The 23,681-nt window shown below is 39.3% G+C and overlaps 1 protein-coding gene across 1 annotated transcript in view; it reads right to left on the bottom strand.

The window, feature by feature from the left end:
* The window catches only part of LOC125228480 (low-density lipoprotein receptor-related protein 4), a 36,592-nt gene extending 15,425 nt beyond the window's left edge, over positions 1-21,167 (bottom strand). Inside the window, exons 1-14 of the mRNA XM_048133041.1 lie at positions 20,992-21,167; positions 14,988-15,133; positions 13,103-13,273; positions 12,362-12,474; positions 11,773-11,977; positions 10,435-10,564; positions 5,574-5,680; positions 4,372-4,531; positions 3,596-3,743; positions 2,926-3,245; positions 2,344-2,530; positions 1,883-2,036; positions 689-898; positions 77-258 (exon numbers count right to left, since the gene is read on the bottom strand). Coding sequence (XP_047988998.1) covers positions 77-258; positions 689-898; positions 1,883-2,036; positions 2,344-2,530; positions 2,926-3,245; positions 3,596-3,743; positions 4,372-4,531; positions 5,574-5,680; positions 10,435-10,564; positions 11,773-11,977; positions 12,362-12,474; positions 13,103-13,273; positions 14,988-15,042 — 2,142 coding nt within the window. The 5' untranslated portion in view covers positions 15,043-15,133; positions 20,992-21,167. The remainder of the gene's footprint in view (positions 1-76; positions 259-688; positions 899-1,882; positions 2,037-2,343; positions 2,531-2,925; positions 3,246-3,595; positions 3,744-4,371; positions 4,532-5,573; positions 5,681-10,434; positions 10,565-11,772; positions 11,978-12,361; positions 12,475-13,102; positions 13,274-14,987; positions 15,134-20,991) is intronic.
* Between the last annotated feature and the right edge of the window lie 2,514 nt (positions 21,168-23,681).

Raw genomic sequence — 23,681 nt, 5'->3', positions numbered from 1 at the left:
ATCTACCGTGAAACATAGACAACTGCCTATATTATTCAGTCAACTGTTAATATTAATATAATATATGGATACACACCCGTCTCCGATTTCTCCCATCGAAAGATGAACTTTCTATAACATGGTGCTTTGCGTCCGCCCAGTATATCTTTGATTCAATGTAGTCAATAGTCAGGCCATTGGGCCAGAAAATCTGACTCACGATGACGCTCTTACGATTATTTCCGTCCATGTCAGCTCGCTCAATTTTTGGATTAGGACCTAAAAGTTAAAAAAAAAATATATTTATTTACTCGTACCTAATGATTCTAGAGAATTCGAGTTCAAGCGACACCACAGTAATTGCTCGACTTCAGCAGCACGTGTCGCCGCTACTGCCAATTTCTATATACTTAACGGTAAATGACGACACGTAATTATGGTGACTTAAGACAATACGGGAGTGGTCAATTCTCCATACGAACGCTCTCGACTATTTCTTCCCTGGTGCCGTAGCCGAATGGCATTTCTGCAACGCGAAACGAAAACGAAACGCCGCGAAAGGTAGTCTGGGTCCGTCGCGCCAATACGCAAGTGCGTTAGAGATAAATATTTACGAGTGTTTCGTTTCCTTAATAGCCATGCCCATTACAGGGTCCTCTGAGATACACCCTTTATGTAAAAATATTTTTTGTTTATCCTTTGTTCTTACCCCAATCGGTCCAAAACACCAAAGCATCTCCAGGATGAACGGCTATAGCCCTCGGTTTATCCAAATCGTTGGCTGCTATCACCGCCCGTTGCAGCCCTTCTAAAGTAGCTACTTCAACACGTCTTGTTCCCGAGTCCGTCCAAAATATTAGATCATGGATCCAGTCTACTGCAACGCCGCCTGGTGTTTCCAAACCCCACCTTATGACATCTGCAACAATTGCAACATTATAGTTTAATAATGTACGATACTTAACTAAGTATATCCTATTTTAATCCACTCGGAGCATTCTTTTAATATTTTGTCAAACTTAATTGTAAATAACTCTATACATTTTAATTGCGATACGTTCAAATTGGCTACGATTGACATTAAATATTTTATTTTAAGTATGTAAATCCTAGTAGGTACATTGACAGATGACTAAAAATACGTCAAATAAATTAAATAGTAAAATTGGTTCGGGAGACTTTCATACATACATACAATCATGCCTGTATCCCATGAAGGAGGGGTAGGCAGAGCATATGAAACTACTCAAGTTTCAGTACCACTCCTGGCAATAGGTGAGACGACTAAAAAAACGAATTAGTCCGTCAGTTAGATTGTCAAAGAATTGTCTTAAAACCCAAAAATTGCCAATTTGTATTGAGTTTGTTTCTGAAAATCAAGAAGAGTAACAAGAACCCACACATTCAATATTTTGCACTCAATTAGTGTCTAACCTATAAAAGTAGCATAAAGGTTAAAGTTTAGAGCGAAAATTTCAGTTCTATTTCTGATTTTCCCTTTCCTTGGTATATCTACGAATCGCCTACGCCTATTAGATTACTGACGTAACTGTCCCTAGAAACTATATGTTTCTAAACATGCATGTCATTATACCTACACATGACGACCGGTCCCCGACCCTGCCTGCTGAGCCTCGGTCCTGAGTTCGAATCCCGGTAAGGGCATTTATTTGTGTGATGAGCACAGATATTTGTTCCTGAGTCATGCATGTTTTCTATGTATATAAATATGTATTTATTTATTTAAGTATGTATATCGTCGCTTAGCACCCATAGTACAAGCTTTGCTTAGTTTGGGCTAAGTTGATCTGTGTAAGGTGTCCCCAATATTTATTATTATTATATAATTTTATGTAGGTACCCCATAGACATGGTATAGTACATACGAATAGTAAACATTTACCTGTAATATTATTGTTGTTCATTTGTGCCACACGTATGACTCTCAGATTGTTTTCAGTCCAAAAAACTAGCTGTTTTTCATAGTGATAGTCCAATGCTACTGCATTATGAAGGCCTTTTACCACAGACATGTAGTTGTCGCCGGTAAGCCAAACCTTTAAAAAAAAAAAAAGTAAGTGCCTAGACATAGTACTAAATAAAAATAGTACATTACGATACAAGTGCGTTTAAAAGGAAGTTCGAAACGAGTGGCGATAGATTAAAACACGACCGAAGGGAGTGTTTTAAATCGACACGAGTTCCGAATTTCCTTTTCGCACGTGTATCGTACGACGTTTTTCAGTACAGATGAGTCTCCGAAGTTTCATTATATGCCAAATGAACCACTTCTCGCACTAGTGCGTAAAAAAACACCATCTGTACTGAAAAAAACGTTTCGTTTCGCGTTGCAGACATGCGTACCTGTTTAATTCCAATGCGATTCGAAAACAGCAGGGTTGGTGACTCTCCCGTAGGTTTGCAAGACCGGGCATCAGGGCGAAGGACGTACCCTGTCATACATCCGCACTGGAAACTACCCACCGTGTTAGAACATGTTTGGGAGCAGACGGGATCTTGCTCGTACATGCATTCGTCAATGTCGCGGCAACTGGAAATGAAATCGAACAGTTAGTTTAGCCACAGCTAACCTACCTATATATATTATGCTTCAAATTCGCAGTATGTGTCATTTAATCAATTTACAAAATTTAAAAATAACCAAAAATATAAAACGGTATTAGAAATATTGAATCTATAAAATAATAAGACATTCCTTGTTAGAGATGTAAACAGTCTCAAAATGTTGAATTAAAAAGAATACTTAATAGAGATTATAAAGAAACATGAACGTTAAAATCCTTTAGAAATGAATCTAAATGTCAATCATGAAAACCATTTAAAATCATTATAAAATAAAATCTTAGAGGTGTACAAGGTCTCCAAGTGTCTAAATCTAAAATGAAATTAATATCGTATGCTCTTTCGTCGCTAATGAACACTTACCTAAAACCATCATCAGCCAACAAGAAACCCAAAGGACAAGCACACGCAGGGCGTCCATCATGAGTAGTGATGCATTGCTTCTCACATTTGTCCTCTGGCCCGCACTTCCTCTTCGTTGGACACTTTTCCTCGTCGTCACCCTTCGGGCAATCCTTCATACCGTCGCACACATGTTTTCTATTCACGCAGTTTCGAAACGCGCTGCTGATGAGATGCTCCTGAGTTGCGCATGTGTATTGGTCTTCTTCGCAAAATACTTGGCAGTGCATTTCGTCTTCGCCATTTGAGCAGTCTCGGACGCCATCGCAAAGCCATGTTTTCTGTTAAATAATTTAAAAGGCTCTCACTATTGAATCTCTCTGAATTTCTGAATTTGGCAATAGATAAGGTGCATACTGCATAGTTGCATATACATATGTATTTTTATGTAAGTTCAAAATTACTGTTAAACTAAGTATTATCCGTGCCCTGTAGGTACGCTGGGATTTTTTTAAAGGTTGGTTTAATAACTGTCTCATTCCGTTTCCAAAATTTCGTAACGATCGGTTAGGGTTAGGAGGAGAAAAATTTCAAGGACGGGTTGTTTTACCCTAACTATTGCACTAATTTTAAGAGAAGCCCCCGTCTGCGCGTTGAAGATATTTAAACTGAAACAAGTATTATAGCTTACCAAGATGCATCGCCTATCAGCGCATGTGTACTCGTCACTAGTGCAGTTCCGCATGCCATGTTCGCAGTTGAGCTCGTCACCTCCGTCTGAGCAGTCCCGCTCGGTGTCACAGCGCCATCGCTCTGGGATACATTTGCCGTCGCTGCACCTTTAATAAAATATCCATATTTAAAAAAATCTGTCTGCTAGCACGTCCTACGTGCTACGTGAGTAAATTTGAGTGAGAGAGGGAAATGAAAGCTACTTTTGTATGCTAACAGGCAAGCATGAACGCGAATCTGAATTGAAAATACTGTTTTTCTGTCAGCTGCGTAGAGTTTAACGACTTCCACCCGGCATCACAGGGCAGAAGTTCTGGTCAGTCCAGTTACCGTATTCGTAGTTACCGTCAAATTGGAAGTCTTTGCGAATACATGGCATCTTGGTATGTCGTACGTATCGGTTCATTATAAGTGTACAAAGTCGCCGAGTATCAGGTCGGATGTCTTGTTAGCCGGGTGGCAATGTGTATGGGAGAGGTGATACATATGAGTATGAGTGTCATACATCACATCAATCATACATAGCTTAATTGAACTCTCTAGCATTACAGCTTCCAGGCATCATAGGGCAAAAGTCCTGCGACTGTACCCGTACCGTACCGTACCGTACCGAGTAAGTATCGGGTCTTCTATATTTTTGAGGCCTGGTGCGGACGTCTTGTTAGCCAGGTGGCAACGGGTGAGAGAGGCGAGATAAGTCCATGGTTAGTTTGGTTAGTGTCATACAAGGCTTACTTGAACTCTCCAGCATTACAGCTACCCGGCATCATCGGGCAGAAGTCCTCGTCGGTCCAGTCGCCGCAATCGTTGTCACCGTCACATTGGAAGTCTTTGCGAATGCACTTCTTGTTGTCGCATTGGAACTCTGCTTCGGCGCAGCGTATTAAGTCCAAAGCTGTTGAAGAAGATAATATTTATTTAATATTACTGAGTAGGTACTAGAGGTATGTACGAGCTAAGGGATTTAAACTCGTGAAATTAAGATCTCCAAGAGAGAGAGAAAGATGTATCTATGTACTTGTGATTTAGTAACATTTAGAAGACATATAATTGGGTATTAGCCACTCCAAATAAGCCGATATCGTTATCGCGTACACGTATATTTAGTTTCGGACATGACATTACGTCCGTGGTTCTTGGGAGTTGTATCAGTTTAGGTGTAAACGTGAGAAAACTTAGTCTAGTAAGTACTACATCTTCTCATTTTAAACTACTACGCAAATAGTAGGCAATGGGATGAATATACTATGCTACGTATGTGGTATAGTTGTAAATTGTAATGTTAATCTGAACTTTGTAACATACAATTTAACAAATTATGGGTAAATTGTATTAATATTTGTAGCCACGATAAGTTATTTAGGAGAGTATTACCGGATGAATAAGTACCTATTGTTAAATTATCAAAATTATGGCCAAGGTTCAGTGTCCCAAGGCCCCCCAGTGTGCTCATCGGCGAAAAGTGAGATAATTGGATGGGGGCCATATATTTGTACCGATCTGTGACATCAATATTCGAACAACAAATGTTATGCAAATTGTAGATTATTTAGAATATTAATATGCTTACTTGGGCAACACAAAAACAGCACTAAAAGCTACTAGCTCATTGCTGGTACCTTATTAGTTTAGGTAACTATTAAGTAAATGAACATTTTTAAAACCGATTAATACTTATCATAAAAAAAAACATTGTAAATCAAAAATGTCTTGCATAATTTCGCGCAAAATTGTTACTTTTCAGACTGCGAGAAATCTCTCTTTTATCAAAAAAATCGCATCAAACTCGATCCGCCCGCTTGGGACCTAAAATGCTCAATTTTACTACTTTTATTTACACACACAGGGTATGAATATAAATGTCTTTAGGTATTTGTAAAAATGTACCTCGCACATAAAAATAGTTCAGTTACTAAATTATATAATAGCATACTCACGACAGTCAACCTCGTCGGAGTTCTCAGGGCAATCAGCTTCCTTGTCGCAACGCCAGTGCGATGGGATGCACTCACCGGTGGCACATGTGAATTGATTCTCTCTGCATCTGAATTGCAATAAAAAAAGTCAGTAGGTATGTAGTCTTCCCTTGCGTGCACTTAGTTACATTTGTTTTTTTGAGCTCAACGGAGTACCTACAGATAACAAGCATCTGGCACCGAAGTACATATAGTATAAAAATATCCTCACCTACACGACTCGTTTAAGGTGACTGATGACAATCAAGTAATATAGCTTAATTTTAGTAAATTAAATTAATTAGTAAATAAAACTTTAATAATAAGCAACAGGACATGCAATGCAACTATGCCAATTTGATAACCCGACGATAACTACTATATGCTTACTACAGTAGATAATCCTGGGTTCATTGCAAACGCTGTACAAAAATGTTAATCTGGCACTATTATGTAATATCCTCACCAATCCCCTACACTACCGCGCATGATTTATTTATTCTAAAAATAGAGGCCTAGAAATATTATGATATTAATCGACTGTGTGATCTAGGGAATTGCAGAATGAAAAAAATAATTATTTGTTATACAAGGGGGCAAAGTTGTATTTTAACGCCGAGTGTGGAATTGAAAAACGAGCAAGTGAAAGGATTCTATAGTTGAACCACGAGCGAAGCGAGTGGTTCGAGAATAGAATCCTAAACTTGCGAGTTTTTTAACACACGAGAAGTAAAATACATTTGCACCCGAGTGTAACACAAAACTTTTCCCCTCACTATAGCGAGGAAACTACAACGCAAAAAAATGCGTTTATCACTGCTTCCAGTAGTTCCACAGGTGGTAAATCATCTTTAAATTACTAGATTCACCTACTTTATCAATTTTAACGCAGTTAATTTGACTTTATTCAAGGTCAAATTACTTTACCCACTAGTGGATAAAATGCGTTTTTACCCGCTGGTATTAAAGGACAAAACACGTGTTTCCGAGCTAGTGAGGGGAAAAATCTTTAAATCAAAGCAAAAAAAATGTTTTATTGTACATTTGTACATCTAAAATAGTACATTAAAACTCGTGTCGATTCGGTCGTGTTTTAATTTATCGCCACTCGTTTCGAACTTCCTTTTTTACGCACTTGTATCGTACGACGTTTTTCAGTACAGATGGCCCTCCGAAGATATGGCATATAATGAACCACTTCTCGCAGTAGTGCGTAAAAAAAGCACCAACTGTACTGAAAATATGATTTTCTATTAGGTAACTTGGAAAGTCAAATCAAAATGAACTTTTGCAGCGTGCATGGAGGTGTCATTTTCGCATGAGGACGGAAAACCCAAGTCGCTAGAATTGTGTTATTGATTATGTCCTAACCTCAGAATTAGATTTACGTAGAAGAAACAAGTTCATCTATTTGTATGGCGGCCGAGCGTGTCAGATTTTGTACTGAAGTTCTTACTTGCCTGTGATTTTAAATATGTCTCAGGCCCTTGAGTGTTCATAATTTTTGTGTTGTATCAATTAAATATCACGTAACGAGGCATTTTTAATGTTTATATTGACTTCAACTTACAAAAATATACGCCCGAAAGCTGCAAGCTGCGATCAAAGACGGACAACTCAGTGGATTTCACTGAGTTCATTTGACACGCTAAGTAGATACATTTGCTTGATCTATGGTATATATGACATCTATGGTCCTCCGACCGACCACACCTCCAACCGATCTCGGCCACATCGACTGTATTCTGAAGTAGTAATTTTAATGAATGTTAAAAAAGTGTAGCTCAGTGTTGGGCAAAGAACGGCAAGCGGGCCAAATTTGGCCCGCGAAAGGATGTTATCCGACCACTGTAACTAGTAACAATACATATTTGGTGTAAAAATGGCTCTCCTTTAAAAGTCCTTCAAATTTTGTCCCCCAATGGAAAAAGTTTGCCCACCACTGGTGTAGCTGTTCCCTTTCTAGTGCGCCTTTAGTGTGACGCGTAGGTACCCTTTTTGCTTAATTTTAGAGCGCAGTTTAAGTAGCTATTAACTATACATTGAACCAGACGTAGGTCTCAGAACGTTAATCACATGAACGATTTCGTTCTATAATGAATCCGCCCACGGATCTCGAATATATCGGGCCAGTCTCCTTCACGGGCCGGAGGCTGCGAGCGTAGGTGTGTCGCCATGGCAACGGCGCAGCGCCTCGCTCGCCGCGCCAGTATTGATCTACAGAACCTACTCCGCCTTTTGCACTCTACCTACTCTAGGTACGAGCTATGGACACAACAAACTAAAATATAAATAAAGATCAACAATTATATTGATATTTAATAGCCAATTACATAACCTTTTGATTAATTGATTTGATGAACTGCAAAGTTTGTAGTGTCAAATTACGTAGATACCTAGTTTTATATGAAATATTCACGATGTAATACTGTCCAGTCAATCATATAACTTAAATTACGTTAGCTTAGCACTCGAACATGTCCTTAAACTACGTCCTAAAGATAGGTATGGGCATTGAATGACATCTCTTGTAGCCTTTAAAATCATCTGTAAACGTTATTTAATTCGACGTCAACGTTTACAACTAAGTAGTTAGGTACATTAGTATTTTTTATTTACGTACTTATGGAATACTAGCTTTTGCCCGCGGCTTCGCTCGCGTTAGAATGACAGAAAGTAGTAGCCTATGTCTCCATCCCTTCATCTGCACTTAAAAAATCACGACAATTCGTCGCTCCGTTTTGCCGTGAAAGACGGACAAACAAACAGACACACACACTTTCCCTTTTATAATATTAGTACACACACACTTTAAAACAAAATGTATTGCCTTTTATAATATTAGTATGGATAAAAATCGAAATAAGATGTCATATATTAAAGAAAAAATGTACCACTCACACATACAAACAGTGTTTTTGTATTCCTTCTACGAGCACGACCAGTGGTGAAGGCCGGATTCGAACCAGCGTCTTTGAATTTTTTTGTTTTAATTCTTTATTTTAGGGTGCCAAACAATACAATGCCATCACAGAAAACAAAACGTATTGTTAAGACGCTACAGGAGCGAAAATGCTAAACTAGGCGTCTTTGACCAACTCTAAGGAAAGGAGCTGGTGCTGCCATCTATACGCAACTATGGGAACAAATCAAATTATTTTAACAAATATTTGGGAATTTTTAGATAAAAACAAAATGTATTTCTATAGCCTATTGTTTAATGTTAAATACGTTTGCGCCCCTTGTTATTAACTGTGCAGATTTATCGAATTTAATATTTATTGTTCAACACAATGCTTTTTAATTACATAACACAAGAACATTGGAAAGGAGCCCCTTTCAATTTGGGAATTTTAGATAAATGTGCTAGTGTTATTAACTAGATTTATCGAAAAAAAAATTGTCCATTCAGAACAACTCAGTTAAAAGATATTGCGAAAAAATCTTTAAATCGAGGTTCCGCTCTCGACTGTTTCCTCCTTCAAAACTTAATCAATCGTAACGAAATTTAAGAATCTGAATAACAATGAACTTATCTATGTCGGACCGTTTAGTTTTTTTGACTAATTGTTATCAATTTTGTAAACCACACCTTATTTTGCGCCATAATCAATAAGGCCGTTTTGGAAATGTTTGATGGGCTCTAGCGTCTTTACAAATAAGAATATCAAAAAAATCAAAACGGTCCGACACAGATAAAAATAATAATAATCTGTATTGAAAAAAACAGTGCTCTATCTTCAAAAACCAGGGAGGAAATAGTCGAGAGCGTTTGTATGGAGGATTGACCCCTCCTGTATCGTCTTAAGCACAGTCATTACTGCACTATTACTTGTACCACATTATTACGATGCAAGCACGCACCTTCTGTGCGTCCCTTTCGCACTTATTAAAAATGCGAAAAGGACGTACCGACGTGCCTCGCTTTGTGTGAACCCGGCTACTGACGTTTGCATAGAGCCAAAACCTATTGAATTTTAAAATCTATAGCCAAATAACCAACACCATATTTACATGGCCTGTTTTTACCGAAATGACATACTAGCAGACGGTTACATTGCACATTGTGATGGAATAGTAAATATCGCTATGGAAGGAAAAATAAAATTCATAAATACAGACAAAAGTGTTGGACTTGATTAAATATCTTTAAGAAACGGTCTACACTCTATCACTGTCAGCTAGCCTGCTACTTTATCTATACCGTGGGATATAAGCAGCTTTGATAATAGATACCTATCTACACAATTTTCCAACATTAAAATAATAAAAATTGGTCTCAAAAAGTTTTGATCAGCTGAAACAAAATGTTATAGTTATCTTATACCTCTTTGTGCTTCATTGCGTATTCGACATTGTCAAGGCAAGGTACTTACCTACGCATCGTCGAGCCGTTTAGTTAACTCGCTTGTGGAATGATGATGATGATATTCTACTTCTGTAGTTATGTTTATATCCTATACACCCTGTTTTTATTGAATTCCGTTAACTTTAAGGGAAGATTCTTTAGTTCAAATACAATCAATTCCTCTAAGAAACTAGCCTCTTAACTCTTACGGTTATCGAATTGTTAAAAATAATAATAATTACTGAACACGTGTGTGGCATCCCTTACCACTTCCTAATGTTATTTGTTTTGACATGTGCCGTCAAACACTTGACAATGACTTTATGTTATGATTAAGGTCCTCTCACACTAATTAAGCCATTTATTATGTATGGAAACGAAAAAAATAAAATTTCAAATTTAACAATAAGTGGTACAGGGTGGTTCCTGATGATGAACCTAACTGCGTGTCAAATTTAACGGAAAACAAAAAAACACGGTGTAGATTATACTCACTTGTCTTTGGTGCAGTTGGTCTCGTCCGAGTTGTCACGACAATCGTCGTCTCCGTCGCACAGCCAGTCTTTGTGGATGCAGAGGCCGTTGGCGCACGTGAATTGGTCGGCCGTGCAGTTGGTTGTGCCACCTGTAATACACTTATTGTTAATTCCTTTATCCATTTTCTTTGGATACATATTACGAACGTGTAGGTACGGTCAGCCAAGAATGTGGTTTACCACTTTTCGACTATTTGAAACACACATACAGGTCGAAAAGTGGTAAACCTCTTTTTTGGCTGACTGTACTAGGCATATACTAATGAGTCTGTAAGAGGACTATTTCGCGTCACAGACGAGTAAGTTAAAAAAAAATTGTTATTTCACTTTGGGTGACGTTCTCTGAACTCTCCATACATTTACTTAGCGGAACTTCAAGTATGGTCTCATGTGCGAGAACGTAAATTACGCTAGCAGGTTTGGTACTCAGATTGGTTGTGGTGGTCACCCGGGTGCAGCTCGCCTCGTTGGAGCGCTCAGATTTCGAAACAACGTATAAAATAGGTTGAAAATGTAAGCTTGTTCAGAGATTCTGGCCAATTTGGTTCTTCGATGTGTACGCTTACCACAATGTGTCTCATCAGAGAAGTCTCTGTAGTCGTCATCTCCATCGCAGAGCCAGTCGACGGCTATGCATACGTTGGTGGTTTGGCACAGGGTCCTATTCTCGTGCTCGTCGAAGGAACGGTCCGATAAACATCATCATCATCATCATATCAGCCCTTTATCGCCCGTGCTGAGCATAGGTCTCTCTTCTAGTACGCCACTCCTCCCGGTCCTGGGCTAGTCTCATCCAGTTGTGACATAAACATATCTGACTGTAACAGTGTGTGCTTACCACAGTGTGTCTCATCAGAGAAGTCCCCGCAGTCGTTATCTCCATCGCAGAGCCAGTCGACGGCTATGCAGACGTTGGTGGTGTGACACGGGGTCCTATTCTCGTGCTCGTCGAAGGAACGGTCCGATAAACATATCTGGCTGTAGCAGTGTGTGCTTACCACAGTGCGTCTCATCAGAGAAGTCCCCGCAATCGTTATCCCCATTGCAGAGCCCGTCGACGGCTATGCAGATGTTGGTGGTATGGAACAAGGTCCTATTCTAGTGTTCGTCGCAAGAGAACGTGCGCTTACCACAGTGCGTCTCATCAGAGAAGTCTCCACAGTCGTTATCCCCATCGCAGCCCTTTATAGCCCACTGCTGAGCATAGGCCTCTCTTCTAGTACGCCACTTCTCCCGGTCCTGGGCTAGTCTCATCCAGTTGACATAAACATATCTGACTGTAACAGTGTGCGCTTACCACAGTGCGTCTCATCAGAGAAGTCCCCGCAGTCGTTATCTCCATCGCAGAGCCAGTCGACGGCTATGCAGACGTTGGTGGTATGGCACAGGGTCCTATTCTCGTGCTCGTCGCAAGAGCGCGTGCAGCCGGCCTCGTCCTCCGCCTCGGCGCAGTCTGCGACGCCATCGCAACGCTTCTCCATGGAGATGCAGGTGCATGAGATCTGGCGATCCCATAGTAATGTTATTATTTTATTAAGGCTCTCTCGCGTAGCTGGAGACAGGATTACAGTATTAGAAAAAGGAAATTTTAAAACTTTATTGAAGTGAGACTTCTAATGCGACTTCCAACTGACAGCGTTAAACGTTTAACGCTCACTGACAGCGTTAAACGTTTGACGCTCAATGTTGCTAACTCGAATTTTGAAACACGGAAACACCCCTTCCTATTTTCATTTCCACATTACGAAGTTTCACTTCTTCCGCGCGGAGGGACTCCACACACTATTCCGTCATTGTAAAACAATTCGGGGTTCGTATCATTTTCATTATTGCAAACTTTATCACCCATTAACTCGAAAACTACTAAGGAAGTTCATAGCACGTACCTGACAGGAGAAGTTCTCCTTCGGACACGGAACATTGCAGCCACCATCGTCTTCTTCGTGATCGATGTCTTCCGCTATGATGTCCGCGTTTCTATCGAATATCGATGGTCGTTCTGCATGCAAAAATAATAGATTAAAATTCGTTGGATTACAATAGTTACTCTAGCCTCTAGGTACAGGTAGTTATTTCTCTTTAAATATATTTATGGAGGTGAATGGTTACATAATAAAGTTACGCAGGGATCTTGTCGTAATTACCAATATTAAATGTAAACATACATACATAAAATCACGCCTGTATCCCATAAAGGGGTAGGCAGAACACATGAAACTACTAAAGCTTCAGTGCCACTCTTGGCAAATAAGGGGTTGAAAGAAAACGAAACTGTGACATTAAATGTAAAGTATTTCTTAATTAATTATACTTATATACAGTTACAGTTATCGTTATTTTAGAAATACCTGGGTAAAAAGAATGGAGATTGTTGACAATGTAAGTATGTTGTGTGGGTACAATTCGTAATTAGTAGAAACACTGACTCTTTTCCAGAGCTCGAGAAATTTAAAAACCTTCTTGAAATGTATTTATTTCAACGGATGAAAGAGGTGGTGAAATTCTTACCCGACACCACACGGGGACTTCGGTCTGTGCACTGCACTGTGCCATGTCTCAGTGGGACAAAACGACCACCGACGTGATCTCATCCGCACTTGGTAAACATAATGTAAGTGGATACTCACGGTGCCATGGCTCCACTCTCGTGTACGGGTTGTGAGGCCGGTAGCCGGGCACGGGCCCGGGGCCGGCCGGCGGCTGGTACGGCGGCACGCGGCCCACAGGCGAGCGCGGGTCCGCTGGCACCGACGTGCTGTTGGACCGCGGGACCGCTGATGGGATCTCATCCGCGATTACTGGTGAACAAATATGATTATCAGAATAATGCAATATTCTTATTCCGTGGGAGCTACGTCTATGACATTTGTATTTGTATATCTTATCTAGGTACAGCCAAGTTCGTTTTGCTCTTATGTTCATTAGTAGATTCATCTTTTAATAATTTTGTTCGCAAAAATGTGTAGACTGTAGATGTAAATTAACTCGAATGTGCACGACACACTAGCAGTTTGTGCAGAACAAAAATATTTGTAGAATGTTTTGAATATCATACATTTCATGACTCTTCTCTTTTCGCACTTCCAGTAACTAGTGATTTTTGCACTGCAGTCACCGGTGATGATGATTTCTATACCTTGTCACATTAACGTCTTGTTTGAAATGTCATACGAAATGGTCAAACGATTAAAAGCGACAAGGTACAGAAATCATCACTTACTTATGCCGGTGACTGTACACAGTGTGCGTAGCCGAATGCACAAACGCTCACGAAAATATCTCTTTCGTAGCTATCTATCTCTATCGCTCTTGCGTATTGGCGCGACAGAGCCAGACTACATTTCTGCGGCGTTTCGATGGCATTTCGTTTCGCAGAAATGCCATTCGGCTATGGGGTCAGTACAGTTGTAGAAATTTAATTAGGCACATGAATTGGCACAATGAACATTCTTCAGTCCATCAACTGTGACCCATCTAACGGACGAAAAAATGTATGTTTATAAAATAGCTTGAATTGATCATACCCTATCATCAACTAGGTAATAACATATTCAACGGAAGCCCGCAATAATGCTACGCGTGCACAGTCTAGTGTCCTAGACATGTGATCACATGTGATTCGTAATTGGCAAATATCGTCAATCATCGCCTCCCGGCGGTTAGTTCGTCACATGATAGATGCTTAGGTTTAGTGCTATCACAAAGGTATAACTGTGATGTGAACTGTGATATAACTCAGCTGGTTGTGTCGCGGTGGCAAGTCAATGATCATGTTTTTTTGTTTAGTCATCGGGTCCCGATAGTTATTGTTGTTGTATAGCGATGAAAAGACAGTCGACTTATCACATAAGCTAAAGGCCAGCCTTATGAATCGAATGTAGTAGACAGTTTTTCACCTGAAATCTCAACAGTAATTCGCTCCTATTGCTAATGAAGCTAAAGGACCATTTAGGCATGGAATACCAAGTATAATCACTACGTTCTACGTGGCATGTAAAAAAACCCTACTCAGCAATACTTACAGCATTAAGAACCTACATATCTAGTTCTTCATTTGCATGCTGTCTTGAGATAGCGGATAAAGGTGGAACAATTATTAACCTAATTTTAAGACCTATACTAACCTTTTTTCTGCAATTAAACCATTAAAATTGAATTAAAATATGAAATTGAAATTGAACCTTATCAAATCTAACACAATCTTGTGCTTGTTCCACAGACAATTAAATTCAGAATTTATTACATGGGTAACCAGAACCAGATAAACTTAGATATTATGACTCTTTTAAGAACGTGTGGGATGTGCAGAAGCCTCCCACGGAAGATTTAATTTTAAAGCATCTTATACATATGTAGTCATATGTATAGTAGACATATGTATAGTAGAGACATTTTAAATAAATGTGTACATACGTGATGTTATACATGTTGTGTTTTACACGTAGCTTAAGACCTAAATCTAGAATGTATGTGTGGGTATTTAAGATTAGAAAAAACTTGAAATAGACTCACCACAAAGCCATACGACGGTGAGCAATGTAATGTAAGCGGCTAGCGGCGCTGGCATGGTGTTGTCAATGGTGGGGTCGGCGCATCGCCTAGGTCACTCGAGCGCCGACGCGCCTCCGCACCCTGACCATCTCTCCTTTCACTTTGATCTGAAAAAAATAACTAGTGACTCCTTTTTCGCTACGGCCACGAAAACCACTGAGACTGTCAGGCAATACTTTAGTTTAAAATAAACCCAAACAAAATGTCAAATCTAACTTTCAACGTTAAATATATGATTATTGTCAGGAGGGCGCTGTTATTCTGATGTATGGGGTGACAGTTGAGTATAAGTGAAGAAAATAGTTGTAATGAAATTCCGCAACATGGCGCGTTGTCTAATATTTCTGGTCAGGCTTTACATAATGAAGGTGCGCGTCTTCATGAATGATACGATCTGTAAGGCCCAGAAAATTCTTACTCTTCTCTTACCGAGCATAAGCGTTAGCAGTAGGGTTTCTGATTTCTCGACCTATTAGAAGTCTCGAGTTTCGAGAAATCTCGAGCCCAAAGTCTCGAGTCTTCTCGAGTCTCGAGTCTTTTTTTATAAATGTTAAAATTATGATAAAATAATAAACAACAACATGATTAGTAGTTTTTATTGCACCACACTATTATAAAAAATGCGTAAGAGCACTAAAAATTTTCTTTGAAATAAACATAAATCAAATTTTAACAAGAAAACTACAATTATAGTCTTGAAAATAATACCTAATCCTTTAACTTCCCCGCCTGTGCACGGGTTAAGTAAATTAAAATGTCATGTATTAAATCATAATGTCATTGAAATTAAACGTTTAAAATAACTTCTTCCTCTTCCTCGTTTCCTCATTGCCGAGGATCGTGACCACAAGTAGCGTGTCTCCATTGAACGCGGTCAAAAGCCATGTGGACTGCACAGTATACGCTGTCGCCACACGATTTCTTCACACAGTCAGACCATCTCTTACGAACCCCACCCCAAGAATGTTTACCATTAATTGGTGCTCTCATAATGTTTCCGAAAAATCTGAGGGTCGCTCTTGGCATATTTTGGAGAGCCGTGTGGTGATATTCAGTTCTTGCAAAATAGAGATGTTTGTTAGTTCTTCTAGCTTTTCAAGTTATACGCGTAGCAGTCTTCGCCAGCACCACATCTCAATAGCGTCAATCTTAGCCACATCAAAACTTTTCAGGGTCCAAGTTTCGGCACCATACATAAATATCGAGATTATCGAGAAGACAAGAGATCGAAATAATCACACTTTATTTTGACGTCGGATTCCTCTGTTCTTCCAAATCTTGTCGAAGTTAGCCATAGCACTCTTCGCAGGTTATCAATGACCCAAGATACATAAACGCGCTGACTTTTTGGTAATGACGAATTGCTTTTAAATAACACGAGGCTGTCAAAACTAGCCAAAGTCGCTGCCAGCTTACGTTGGAATGAGAGGTTAGATCGCTTTATCTCGTTATAATTTATGGCCGCCGCTCGACACCGTCCCCACCGCCTCGCGATGAGACCGGGCAGAAGGTAAAAAGTTGCATTTCACTTCAGGTCGTACTTTACATTCGGGACTCGAGACGTCTCGAGTACCTGTCATTTTTTTCTCGTCTCGAATGAAGCCGAAATTCTCGAGAAGTCTCGAGTTCGAGACTCTCGAGCAGAAACCCTAGTTAGCAGATGCAGGTGCGTGCCCGGAACACGGGACAGCAGATTATAATGTTTTTGTTTTAATTTTTTTAATGTTTAAACAAATAGATTTAAAAGTACGTTCAATCAAATATGTTTTTACCTATTTTTAGAGTTAGGACCGGTAGCATCAAACCGTCTGTCACCGTTAAAGCGTTCGTTAATTTTTATTGTATGGGAAGTTCCATAGAGGAATGGTAGGACTAGATACTCTAGAACTACGGCGGAAAATGTTATTAGTAATGCATTACTATAACCTGTTGCGTAATAGAATTAATAACAGTAAGGTGCTTGAGCGGATAGGACTGCTAGCTCAGGCGCCGAGAACGTGTGTACCTGGTGCCAGTGAGGGTGGCGCTCTGCCGCCACGACGCAGAAGAAGACTGTTTGCCGCAGGCGGGGTGCGCACGCGGCAAGCTGGTAATGCTCCCACCAATCGGGCACTCTCACTCCTAAATCAACTTTCAGTCGAACAGCCTCAGGTTGACGTATTTTTTGACTCCCCAGGGTCATTTTTGTCTGGGTTATATATGTTTTTAAATTTCAGTGTGTAATGTTTAAATATGTATTTGTTTTTGTGTAAGTAAATTGTAAATTATGTAGCATGTAAGCGTCTTGGTTTTAATACTGTAAGCTTGTATGTTGTATGAATAAATAAATATAAAAAAAGTAAAATATAGACACCTGCTGCGTGACGATGATGTGTCTGTCAAATGTGGTTGATGCAACTGGCCTTTTGAGTACCTAAGTAATAAATAGCTTTCGTTCATATTTTTAACAAACTTTTAAAACGCGTTTTGGACCTAATCGAATGTCCCAGAATTCTGATTGGGTTTTTTCACATCTCAACTCTCAACTGTAAAGCTCAACTCAAGCTCGACAAAATGTATTCTCAGTTAAATATTGTGACTTTCGTATTGTACCTAAGTAGTCCAAAAAATTAAAATTTTGAAAAAACCCCCGACCACGACATAGTGGACCGATTTTCATGAAACATGGTAAGAACACTCTCGACTAACTCAGCTTTCAAACAAAAAAAACTGAATCTAAATCGGTTCATTCGTTCGGGACCTACGATGCCACAGACAGACAGACAGACACGTCAAACGTATAACACCCCGTCGTTTTTGCGTCGGGGGTTAAAAAAATCACAGCACTGAGAACCTCCTGCACCTTAAACAACAAATGTATAGCGGTGTTTGGTGTCTTCGGGTATAACAAAGCTTGGGAAAAACATAAATGATTCCAATTCAGTTTGTTTACCAGTACCGTCCGTCCATCAGTGAGTCACACTTGAATTAGGCATCCACATTTGGTTTTGGGTTAACAGATGTGAGTGAGTGTGGGAAGAACCAAAACTACAGAGGATACAAGAAATCCTTTTTAACCCCCGACGCAAAAACGACGGGGTGTTATAAGTTTGACGTGTCTGTCTGTCTGTCTGTCTATAGGTCTGTTTGTCTATCTGTCTGACTGTCTGTGTGTGTGTGTGTCTATATGTGGCATCGTAGCTCCCTAACGGATGAACCGATTTAGATTTAGTTTTTTTGTTTGAAAGCTAAGTTCATCGGGAGTGTTCTTAGCCATGTTTCATGAAAATCGGTCCACTATGTCGCGGTCGGGGGTTATATCAAAATGTTAATTTTGTGGTTATTGACTAAATTATTAACCGAAATATTTTCGAAATTGTAATCACTTCCGATTATCAACATCGTTAAATATGCACCAGCGCACCCGGTATGCATGCATAAAAATTTAGAAATTAAACTTAACGCGAAATATTTATAAAATAGCTTAATTTTAGGTAGAAGTTTCTATTTAACTTGACCTGTTAGTATGTGGGCGAAATCTTGGAAGTTTTTAAAATACTTCCCGATTTCCATTGAGTTATTTCTGACAACTGATCTGATGATAGAGATAGAAGGTAGTCATGGAAACTATGATACGAGTAAGACAATGCAAACGAAGTAAGTATATTGAAAAGTACGGTCAGTAATAAAATCTTCTACGAAAAATATTTTTGACAAAAACATGTAATCGTAATAAGTCGAGAAAACTGTTGTCTATTCTGACGTAGGTATTTATATAAGAACTGAGATTATAAAACGTGGTTTAAATCATTCATACAACTTTCAATCTCCCCAAAGCGCTTCAACGTCATCAACTCATCATTTCCCGATGTAATAAAAATGGCGGGCGCTCCGCGTCTCTGTTTTCAAGAAGCCACCCTGCATCGCAGATGCGCGCGCCGCAAGTCTTGGCTACTTGTTGATATCCTTTTCATTCACAAGGCACGGCTCCGCGCATTCTACGCAGTTACACGAGTACGTATACGCGGCAGATTTACATTACTTCGTATTAGATAAGCCGTGGCGAGTATACTGCCCTAGTATGGGGTGGCTCAGACCCAAATGATTTTGAAAATGGAACTGTCAGCTATAGATATACTAAAGTTTATGGCATGGACGTATTTGTGCAATCGGGAACCAATCTACAAAGAAAATCTTTATTGATTTGTTTACTTCATTTGCAAAATAATAAAAATCGATTTTGAAAATTTTTGATTGGGTTGGTTCCTGTTTGCAAAAGTTCGTTCCTAGGCCAGGATTTAAGATACATTGCAGACTAATGAGATTGCATCTATACAGCTTACCGATCAAATGCCGCATCGATTTGAAACTCAGATACACGATATCGTACCGACTAAATCAGCACTACGTTAATCGTGGATTTTCTTTTGATAGGTATAGCGCTATTCAATTGTAGAGCAGTGGCATGAAAAAAACAACCTTTTATGCATAGGTTTCTTAAACAAATTGCGTAGTGCTATGAAATTAGAGTACCTATTCTGACATTCACGCTCAAAAGCTTAAACATAGTTCAAATGTTTAAAATAAATTTTCCAACGATCTATTCCTAGCGTGGCCAGGAAATTCAATTATTGGTTGCAATATGGGGTTTTAATTTTTCCAAGGCTTAATACCGTCACTTCCTGTTTATTAATGTTGCATTTTAGTTGGTTGGTTAATGGTACAGACGCATTTAAACGTGACAATTATTATGTGTAGAAAGCGTAGGCATAGGTATTTATTCTGATTTCACCTGCCCATAACATACCAATGACCAGTGCGCCCTTGCTTGGCTATTAGTGCGTGAAACTAATGAGGGGCAGAATGCCGTAAATGTATATATGAATTATACATCATAGAGGCAAGAATAGGGATAACTGTGTTGTAATCGTATTTAGCAAAGTTACCTATTTAAATGTAAAGATTGTGTTTTTCAGCTATGTTCTACTGATGAACTAAGTTGATACTTAGTAAATTTACTGCACAAATATGACTTTATACCTATATGAATTTTTTTCACGAAGAATCCAAAGCTCTTTGAAATGAATGGTGTCTTAATGGTTAAGGTTGTATTCCAAATACTAAGCTATTCATCGCTAAGGATGACACGTTGACATTCTTCCTCTACGAACCGTTTTCGTTACATACCGGGAAATCCTTGTATCGGCTACGACGTAGCACTACGACCGTAGCTCAGCGGACGCAGTGCTAGTGTAAATTGTTGTCATAGATGCCTAAGCTATTATCTTCTTATTCTTATTTAATATATAAGGAAACTATTTTACATTTAGGTCAATATTAATAATTTGCTACAAATGTTGATAAATTGGTATTTTCGTATTTGTTAATTCAATTTTATTTAAAAAATATTTCCTACCTTCGTTGTATCGAATAACAAAAAACTTCCTAAAACACCAACGCTGTGGATTGTGAAAAATCGATATGTTTTTCTCTACGTCAAGGTGTCAAAAGAGTGAACTTTAACTAAAATACTTGAAAGATTTTGATCAAAACAAGGTTTTAAAGTAAGATTTTTTTAAAGAGTTGATGAAATACTGTATAAATAAGGATAACACGGTTGAATTAGGAAATAAATATAGAATTTATCGAGGAATCAATACAGGGTGCGCGCGCCTTGCGCCCACGTTCGCCCGCGCATATTCCTCCTTCCAACCCAGAAGTTACGGACGCAACTTACACCCACCCACGAACATCTATGGCAATTAAATCTATACGCAAATAGGTACTAATGATTACTGCTATATTGCCTTCATAGTAATGATCCAATAATAAAGCCACCAGGGAATGATGATCCGAAAATAAATAAGTTATGTTTATAGGATCAATATAGGTTTATATCCTGGTTTTGACCTAGTTCTTTTGACTATAACGAATCAATAGAAAGTCTACCTAAATGCTAACACTAATACTACTATAGCTTTTTTACCTTTACGCAACTAATTTTTTAGCATCGCACTTCACAACAGTTAAGACAGACGCACTAAAACACCACATAAATCCAAACACACAAATAGTCACAGAGTATTTCACAAGCATTAGAGAGTACACTGTACACTGTCAATAGTAGTTATATTTTTCAAGAGTTGAGCAAGGAACACGTTTGCCTCGTCGGGTTAGGCGATATCGCGCAACTGCCGCGCGGCGAGTAGCTGGGCTGAAACTCTCCCCCCTACCCGCCCCCGCGCGGTCTGTTCCATCGATGAATGGACCACTTCTCCCCTTAATACCTTTCTCCGCTATAAAAGTCTCTTTCAGCGCTCTGATGCATTCGTTTTGAATCGGACACTAGAAATAAACCTAGATAGAAATAGAATTATTGCCCTGTATTTGTGGGTCTGATCGTACATTATGTGAAAAATAAATATGTGTACCACACCAGCTGGTAAAGGCTCTATTGGTTGTTCAAAAACGGATCAGAAAGTTGCACTTTATTCACATGAGTGCAAAGTAAATTCATATAAATTTTAACTTTATGTTCTAAGCTGGCCGGTAGAATTAGCCTTTAAATGGTGATTTTGTTTGATGCTTTACAGTTAGTATTTTACACGTGCAGTGTTGGTGTGGTAAAAAATGATGTGTTCACTCGGTGGCAAATTTTGTTTCACCTTCGTCCTTGAAACCCTCGCAACGCCCAAGATTCCACTTCTTTTCTTATCTTTATATTAATATTCGAATCTTTCGCTTCTTCGGGTATCAGTATTGGTACTTGGGCCGTGCGTTAAACAATTATTGCAGTTTTTTGAAAACTGTTTTTTTCTAAATTACGTATAATTAACTATAATCGAGCCCCTGACAGTACCTACTGACAGTTCACATGAAATAATCATGCTTGTCTTGTATTATCCATCGAAATAGGATGTCAAACGTAGGCGTAAGCGAAATGATAAGTATGTGTAATAACCAACAGTATTGAACCTTTTGGAATGATTTATAGACCCGATTCTAATTTTTATTCTATAAAAAGAACAGGAGACTACCATTTCTCCATCCATCCAGATCAAGCAAACGTATCTACTTAGCGTGTCAATAGAACTCAGTAAAATCCACTGAGTTGTCCGTCTTTAATCGCAGCTTGCAGCTTTCGGGCGTCCATTTTTGTAAGTTGAAGTCAACAAAAACATTAAAAATACCTTAATTGCGACAACACAAAAATTATGAACACTCAAGGGCCTGAGACATATTAAAAATCACAGGCAAGTAACAACTTCAGTACAAAATGTGACACGCTCCGCCCCTATACAAATAGATGAACTTGTATTCTATCTAAATCTAGTTCTGTGGAATCGAATATATAGAGGATTGTTGTCAAAGTAAAATTAGTAATTAGTCAGAGCCCATCTCTTCTCATCTCTCAGGATTAATACATTTAGAAACTCAGTTTTCACAATTTGACCCTTACTATGTTAAATTACCTTATCCTTAAAATTAAATCTTAAAACCCTAAATACTAAAACTAACACAAGCAGGTTATAACTAAATATAAAAAACCTCCCTCAGATCCCCTGCCTCCGGCATAGACCCTAAGAATGCTTGCGGCGTTTCCCCTTTGCACCGCCAGACTCAACCTCTGAGCAAAGAAGGAACCGGCTCTTTGGTCCCCCGAGACACCTATAAGGCGTTCCGACACCTTTTTAATAAAATTTTTGGTGTCAGACGACCAAGGCCCCATAGTCTCCAATGCTAGCGCCGCAAACTCATAATCGTTCACTAAGAAAGAGTATTTGCGGCGCTTTATCGTTTGGGCTTGATCGGCGGCAGACCCAGGTTTCCTAGCCGAGCCCTCCACGTGGGACGGAGCCAAAGTGTCGACGCAGGTGGCGTCCCACGCCAAGGCGCGACCCAAATTCCAAGGCACGAGTGTGCACCCATCGGGTCTCTTGCCATCCACGGCAGAGAGACCCGATGGCTCCAGAGTTGCGGGAAGAGCGGCGGTGGAGAGAGCATATTATCCTTATCCTTGATATGTTAAATTAGTGTTAAGCAGGGTAAATCTCGACTGGGGGGCAATTGTAACTAATCCATTTTTAGGGTTCCGTAGTCAACTATTACACTATGATGTTGAGTTCTACATGTATCCACTGAATACGCCTACCGATGTAACCGGTGGACACTCTATTTAATAATGCAAACATTGTAAAACATGGAAAAAATGGACCAGTTACATTTGACCCCCAGTCGAGATTTGCCCCGCTGTACCTTATATTAAGATTAGCGCCATCTACCCGAGCATCACCCAAAGGTGTGGCGCCATCTGAACACGCACACATTTTTCATGATGTCTGTTAGTTTACATCTAGTGGACTCCCCTTTACCACCAAAAATGAGCATTTATGTTCGTAGTTCTGAACAGCGCCACTATTTGTCATGCGTTGGAAATAATAGGACCCACAAGACCTCGGTACCCCAAACGGATTCGCATTTTGTGTGCTGACGATAGATGGCAATACTGTGAAACTTTGGCGAGGAACTCAATATTTTCCATCTAAAGTTAGAAACGTTCTAATTTCTAGCCTGTTGATGTTAGGTTTTGTTTTCGGTGCTTTATCATAGATGGCGCTTTTTGATAATCATAACTTTCAAACTGGATTATAAAAATAAAGAAACCGGCTAAGTATA

The sequence above is a fragment of the Leguminivora glycinivorella genome, chromosome 8, assembly GCF_023078275.1.
Source record: "Leguminivora glycinivorella isolate SPB_JAAS2020 chromosome 8, LegGlyc_1.1, whole genome shotgun sequence".
Taxonomy (NCBI): domain Eukaryota; kingdom Metazoa; phylum Arthropoda; class Insecta; order Lepidoptera; family Tortricidae; genus Leguminivora; species Leguminivora glycinivorella.
The sequence above is the reverse complement of the archived record's forward strand: the minus strand, read 5'-3'. Positions and strand labels throughout refer to the sequence as shown.